This window comes from Raphanus sativus, chromosome 6 (assembly GCF_000801105.2).
Source record: "Raphanus sativus cultivar WK10039 chromosome 6, ASM80110v3, whole genome shotgun sequence".
Lineage (NCBI taxonomy): Eukaryota > Viridiplantae > Streptophyta > Magnoliopsida > Brassicales > Brassicaceae > Raphanus > Raphanus sativus.
In genome coordinates, this window is record NC_079516.1 from 20,181,240 (window position 1) to 20,188,960 (window position 7,721).

Here is a 7,721-nt window from a genome sequence, read left to right on the forward strand (position 1 = left end):
TTTAGAAAGAATTTCATCCCTGATTTGAATTTTTTTTTGAACAACTCCCTGATTTGAATCTATATATGTTTTGTGCAAAGACTGATTCCATTTTCTTTTTTTTTTTCAAAAAGAAGAAGATTAATTCCATTTATCAAACTGTATGGCCCATTTAACCAGAGTTTTGCATTTTGATCTGCACAAATGTTGGTCTCTCTAGATTTCTGACGTAGGATTCTCATCTTATAAAGGATGGTTTTATAAAACTGGATCCAATTTATATTTAAAAACTCGCATATTAGTTAGATATTTACACCAAAAAATAGTTAGATAGGAATGATCAAGTAGGTTCTATTCTTTTGCTTTACGTTTCGATGTCAAAAAGAACCGCTGACATCGAATAATGTTTAACTGCCGTCACTTTACCCGCGTTTTCACATTATTCCTAACCAACAAAAGAATGTGAAAACTGGATTAAAATAATTTAATAATTATATAACAAATAAATGGTGAATATTGGACAATTAAACAAACCGAGAGTCCACACAATCCACACAAGAATCATACTGTGTTGATGACGGCCGCAGCACATACTTTATTCTCATCATATATTATCATCTTCGTATTACATTTTAAACTTAATAATTTCTGACCAAACTAGATGAAGAAGTTTGATGTTATTTTTTCGTCAAAATATTAACATCTAATTTCGACAAAAGCCAAGCATGCGATAGTCTCCTATTTAAAGGTGTTTTATAGTTATGAGAATAGTAGTAACATTTGCACCAAAAAAAAAAAGAATAGTAGTAACATTTTTGGAGACATGAAACACAAACGGACGAAAACCTTTCGCTAAAAAGAAAAAAAAACACAAACGGCCGACTTTATTTAATAAATGCTGGCTATTAAATAACGGGTTCACTTATAATCAATGTACCATTTTGTATAAAACAGTTACATGAAATTTTCTTGTTACAATCATGTTTGACAATATATGTAGCCCTTGGATAAGGTCCCTTGTATATGTTTGGTTGTTAATCAAAGAAAAATTTAATTAGCAAATATCTATCTTATTAAAACAGAAGTACGCATATAGAATATCCTTTAGTTTTCAATGTTAATTACAATTGCATGTCACTGAGAATTAAATTGAATTTTCTATTTTAATGTTTGTCTTTTTCAGTTATATTAATATTTTTCTTTTTCTTTCTTATTTTAATATTTATTTTAATGCTTGTCTTTTTCAGTTAGATTAATGTGCTTTTTTCTTTCATATTTTAATGTTTGTTTTTTTAATTAGATTAATGGATTTTAAAGTTATATTTTTGTCAACTTAAAGTTGTCTTAACTATTTAAAAATATATAAAATAGTCAAAGTAAACATATAAAGTAGATAAAAAATAATCAAACACCAAAAATATTTAAAATATTATTTATTCTCCATCCAAATATTGAAGTTCAACCTGTTTTTTAATTTTTAATTTAGGTATTTTGGATTACATTACTCAAATTTATATGTTTTGAGAAATTTAAAGTATATATAATTTTGAAAATTTTAAAATAATTCAAACGGGTTATCCGTATCCAAACCGAACCAGAAAAATATCCGAATCAAACCGAAACCAAAATTTATAAATATTTGAATATTGCTGAAATCTTCAAACTCGGGAATCTCAAATCCAAATAGATTTTAACCGAATCAATAGGTATCCAAATACACATCCCTAACATAGTCAATGTAAAACGATCAAATATTACAAATACATCATTTAGTATGGCCCTGTTCGTTTGCAGGTCGCTAGCGTCAGCGACCAGTTCCAGCGTCTAAACGTTGTTCGTTTGGTGGTCGCTGGTTCTGCGACCGATCGCTGCGACCAGACGCTAGCGTTCGGCGTTTAAAAATTTCGGTCGCCGCAAATTTCAGCGTTGCGATAGAGACCAGCGATCAAAAAAATAAAATAGTGTAAAAAGACAAAAATATCCTCTGTTTATTTTCATAATCACGACAGATTGCCCTCAACCCTAAAAACTTTTTCTTCGTTATCTTCTTCTCCTCAGATCTCTCCTTCTCTCACTACTGCAAACGGCGATTGGAAAGGTCACCTCTCTCTCTCTCTCTCTCTCTCTCTCTCTCTCTCTCTCTCCCTCCCTCCCTCTCTCCTTCTCTCTCTCGCTCTCTCTCTCTCTCTCTCTCTCGCAAAGGTCAGTTCTTCTTTTGTCTAACTTGTGTTCTGGTTTTTGTTTTTGTCAGTAGAAACACAAGGTTTCGATTCTGGGTTTCTTCAACTCCTTCCAGAAAACGAGAAGAGATTACGTAAGCTCGTCTGCTTCATACCATCCTTGTGTATCTTATTTGAGTCTGTGACGTTTGTTTTATAAAGGTCTTGTGTATCTTATCTCAATAACTTAGCTTGTGAAGTCTGTGTGCTAGTTTGACTAATGTTTTTTATTGTGAGGTAACCATGGGAATGTGTGTTCTGAATCAACGGTATCATTGGGTCAAATTTTAATTCGTCACCCTTGTTCACTTAGGTTTGTATTTTTTTTTCAGGTTTGGACATAAATCACAACTAGACAAGACAAGAAGAATGGCTGATGACGTAAGTGTTTTAGGCAGTTCTAGTTTCTTAGATGTTTTGTGATTGTTTTTTCTGCTAGTTTAGCTTGTTTGTCTATTGATGATGAGACTTGTTATTTAGAAATGGACCGATGAAGAAGTTAGGTATTTCTTTGCTCTTTATGCTGATGAGAAAAAGAAAGGGAACAGACCAAGGAGTGACATAAATCTAGCTGGAAGAGAGTTCATCATAAATAAGTTTGAAGAGAAATTTGCTAAGAGATGGATATGGGACAGGTTTAAGAACAAGGTTGATATTAGTAGAAAAGCATATATCAAGTTCAAGAATCTTACCCACAACAGAACCGGACTTGTATATGATGCTTTGGGAAGGTTGGCGATGTCGGAAGGTTGGTGGGATCAACGCATTGCGGTAAGTAACTTTTATTTTTTTTCTTAAGTAATTATGATATGTCTTTGTCGGATTATAATATCTGCTCTTGTTTTTGTTCTTGTGTGTTTCTGAATCAGAACATAAGTAGTAAAGAACTAACCTTTGAACAGATCTTTCTCATGCTTGTTGGGTTTTTGTGATTATAGTTTTGGATCGTGTCCGGTTTCATGAAAGGAATTTTCTGCATTATTTGATTGATCAAATATACTAAGCTTTTTTTTCTCTTGAACAGGAATGGCAAGGTGCAAGAAAGTATAAGATCAAAGTGCCTCCAAACATGGATTTATTTGAAGCAGAGTTTGGTGCTGTTACTGTAACTGGAGCAGAGGGATGGTGTGCTCAGCAAGGAGAAGCTAGCTTAGATTCTAGAGTAGATGCAGAGAAGAATGATGAGTCTGATTCAGTTGACACTGATATGCCAGCACCAAGAGAAGGAACCAGTAGGGCTGGATCTTCAAAAAGAAAGCGTAAGGAATGTGATCAAGAGCCTTATGTTGTACGGAATGCAATTCTGGCTGAAAAAAATAAGATAGCTAAGGAGATGGTAGAGATAATGGCAGAGGATCGTGTGTTGTTGCAGCAGGATCGCAAATTCCGTATAGACTCAGTGTTGGAGATACTTAATAAGCTGCCTGGAGTGATAATGTGGTCACCATTTCACATTGGTGCACTTAACCATCTCAAAGCCGTTGAAGGAAACAGAATGGCTTTTATGTCTTTCTCTAGTGATGATGATAAAATTAGCTATCTTGAGAATATGATTGGAGTTAAGATGTATGAAGGATTGTAGTGTGTTTTAGTATCACTCTTTTTAGTAAAACTGTTTTAATATGACTCGGATTGTAGTGCTTCTTTTAAGCCAATGACTTTTGTTTCATTTCTTTTGTTATGACTCAGATTGTTGCTAATGGTCACGTGTTGGCATGATTTCAGTTGTTTTAATCAGTTCTTTTTTAAATTGTAATCAGTTTCTTTAATCAGTTATATATGATTTAATGTTTTGCAGATGGTTAGGTGGTACTTGGATGATGATGATGATGATGATTATGAGGAAGAGCGGGAAGTTGATATGCTTAAGCCAGAAAGATTGCTTCATAGAACAGATCGAGGTGCTGGATGGCATCATGTTCAGCAGTTTATGCACGGGTCAGATCAACAGTGCTATGATATCCTTCGCATGCATCAGAGGACATTCCAAGCTTTGTGTAAGATGTTAGCAACAAGATATGGATTAAAAGAGACGAACAATGTCTATATTGAAGAAGCGGTTGCAATGTTCCTTGAAGTGGTGGGTCAAGATAAGACAGTACGGGTTATTGCACAAATATATCAACGTTCGTTGGATACAGTCAAAAGAAAACTTGGTGAGGTTTTGAGTGCTCTCTTGAAGTTTGCTGCAGATGCACTAAAACCAGAAGATGGTGAGTTCACAAGAGTATGTCCTGTTTTGGGAAATGATGATCGCTACTGGCCATTTTTTAAAGATTGTATTGGAGCATTGGATGGAACTCATATCTCATTTCGCTCTCCTAAGGGAAATGCAGAAGCATACAGGGGTAGAAAACATGTGCCAACCATGAATGTCCTTGCTATATGTAACTTCGATATGAAGTTCGTATATGCTTATGTGGGGGTACCGGGTAGAGCCCATGACACAAAGGTATTGACTTATTGTGCGAGGAATGAGCCATTTTTCCCACATCCGCCAAATGAAAAGTATTATGTGGTTGATGCTGGATAACCCACAAGAACAAGGTATCTTGGTCCGTATCGTAAGGTTCGGTATCATCTTGATCAGTTCAACAGAGGAGGACCACCAACGAACACTCGAGAGGTGTTCAACCGGAGACACTCAAGATTACGATCAGTGATTGAGCGGACATTTGGAGTGTGGAAAGCAAAATGGAGAATTCTTGACCGTGGGCATCCTAAATATGGTTTGGTCAAATGGATGAAGCTAGTAACAGCAACAATGGCTCTACACAACTTCATACGTGATTCACATCGAGAAGATAATGATTTTGTGCATTGGCAGACAAGAGAAGAATATCATACTCATGGTGATAATGAAATGGAAGATGAAGAAGAAGAAGAAGATGGTGATGGTTATGATGGACATATTCCATATAATCCGATTGGTGACAGAGCCATGGAAGATTTACGTGATCATATTACTAGTGAGTTGAGTAGAGGATATCGATTACCTTATTAGTTTATTTGATTTGAGTTTGTACTGATGTTTTTTATTGATCTTAAAACATTTGACTTTTGTTTTTAAACATTTATTTATGTTTAGTTTGTTGATATAGTTTGTTGATATAGTTGAGTAGAGGATAACGAACAATGCAGCAACAACCGCTGCGATCAACCTCGCGACTTACAAACGAACAACTGAGCGACAACCGCTGCGATCAGTCGTGCGACCTGCAAACGAACAACATACAGCGACTCAAGTCGCTGACGCTGGTCGCTGATTCTGGTCGCTGACGCTAGCGATCTCGAAACGAACAGGGCCTATAAATAAATAAAAACTAAAATAGAAAATTAATATCCGTGCGGTCGCACGGATCAATATCTAGTTTATAATTAAATACACGTAAGTTTTTTTCTTCCATTCAAAGAACTATATACACAAATTCGTACTAGGTTGATATTTGATAACGATCAAGAACACGGAACTCACACCGAATTCTAGCAAAAGCCATTTCGTTACCACCAATTTTGAATATATGGTCTTTAATTCAGCTGACAACGTTACTTTCGTGTCTTCATAAGTTCATAGTATCATATAAGAAAACCATGAAGTTGTTTTAATCATCAAAGGGCCAGAAATTGAGTGACACTTTGAAGGCCACGTATCTCTCCTTGTTAGGCTAAAGACAAACCAAACCTTTTCGTTCGCCACAAAGCATAGAGAGGAAGGAAAAAAATGAAATAAATTTAGATCTTTGTTTGTTTTATCTCTCAATCTTTTTTTTTTTTCTTTTTATCTCTCAATCTTGATTGTTCAGTATGAAACGATCAATTTAGGGCGATATGTATGTACAAAACTTTTCTCTTTGATCGAGAAAGAGGCCAAAATTATAAGTAAGTGTGATTGCAGATACTCGAGAAATAGAAGTGGTTGTACATGTTGGGCCTAACCGGCTCTCAGTCTCTCTATAGCAGGCCTACACTGGATACGTATAATGATTGTTTCTCATCTTTTGAAATAAATATAAACACAAGAAATTATAATGTTTTGTAAAAAACGAAGCCCTAAGAGCATGCTTAACATAAAATAATAATCAATTTATGTTTGATTTGCATATGTTGTGTGAGATTTATTTTATAATAAAAAATCATTTTCATACATAAATTCGAACTAAAATTTGTATTTTATAATTATGGTGTATATGAATTGTTATCAACTTTCTAATTAGGGTTAGAGAAAACACAACACCTTTTTTTGTTCACACTGAAACACTATACCTAAAGGTTTAAATTGAACTCAACCCAAAATAAATAATTGAATGAAAATAAAAAATGAAAGTCAAATAACGTCAGTCGAGTCAATGACAATATTACACATTTTCTTATGTACTAATTTAATGTTTTATTAAATAATTTTTTAAAAATTTTATTTTCCTAGGGGTTTAGAAAAAAAGGAAAATATTATTTTTAGAATATCCTTTTATTTACATTTTTAAAAATAAAAATTATAATTAAATACTTTCTTACATTTTTTAGGATTTTAGAAATGAAAAAATTACTGCTATATAACCTTTTACAATTATCTTCTCATTAGGATTTTAGAAAAAAATAAATTGCTATGAAATAACTATTTCTAGTTACAAATTAATAATTTTGAAATTACTCTTTATACAATTACTATCAATACTAATTATACACTTCTTTTGTTAATTAAATAATTTTTAGTATCATGTTCATCATAAAATTTTCTATTAAAAAAATTATCAAATAAGTTTTTACAACTCTCTTTTGGTTATGACTTCAAAATATGATACAAAACTCTTTTGTTTAGGATTTTTTTTAAAAGGAAAAAACTATGAAATATTCTTTTACAGTTTTTAGTGTTTTAGAAAAGGAAATTAATATTACATAATATTTTACAATTATATTTGGTCTAGAAAAGTAAAATTACTATGAATTAATTATTTATATTAACTATTTTTCCATTTTTAAAAGTTGTTATTTTCAAAATTAGTTTTTTTCAATACCACTAGTATTTTTACAATTTTAAAATAGTGGTATATTTTTATTGACACATTCACTATCTTATTTTTTAATTGACACATTCACTATCTAATTATTTTGTTTATACTTAAAAAAGAAATTCATATCATTTTTTAACAATATGCAATTGTAAAAAACTATGTAATAGTAACTTGTTTTTCTAAAATCTTAAAAAGAACCCTAAAAGACTATTTTTGTAATATTTTTTTTTTCTAAATCTCTTTTAAATCATAAACAAAAGAGAATTGTAACATTTTTACACATGTCACAGTTTTTAAAAAAACAAAGAAATTGTTACTTTAAAATAGCGTTTTACATTTATTTTCTTGCTTAAAATTTTTTAAAACTTAAAAAATTAATATCAAATATTTTCAACAATATATAATGTAAAATACTATGTAATGGTAATTTTCAATTTCTGAAATCCTAAAAAGAACTTTAAAAGACTATTTTGTAATAGGAATTTTTTTTCTTAATCTCTTTTAAATCATAAAC

At 32.0% G+C, this 7,721-nt stretch overlaps 2 protein-coding genes across 2 annotated transcripts; both read left to right on the forward strand.

Annotated features, from left to right (window-relative positions):
* Positions 1-1,982: 1,982 nt before the first annotated feature.
* On the forward strand, positions 1,983-3,917 carry LOC108813582 (uncharacterized). The gene is made up of 5 exons (XM_056989641.1): positions 1,983-2,077; positions 2,234-2,293; positions 2,531-2,579; positions 2,679-2,969; positions 3,223-3,917. Exons 3-5 carry the CDS (start codon positions 2,568-2,570, stop codon positions 3,778-3,780), a joined length of 861 nt encoding a protein of 286 aa, XP_056845621.1. The 5' UTR covers positions 1,983-2,077; positions 2,234-2,293; positions 2,531-2,567; the 3' UTR covers positions 3,781-3,917.
* A 79-nt stretch (positions 3,918-3,996) lies between these two features.
* On the forward strand, positions 3,997-5,202 carry LOC108808072 (uncharacterized). The gene is made up of 2 exons (XM_018580272.1): positions 3,997-4,650; positions 4,768-5,202. Exons 1-2 carry the CDS (start codon positions 3,997-3,999, stop codon positions 5,200-5,202), a joined length of 1,089 nt encoding a protein of 362 aa, XP_018435774.1.
* The last annotated feature ends 2,519 nt before the right edge of the window (positions 5,203-7,721 follow it).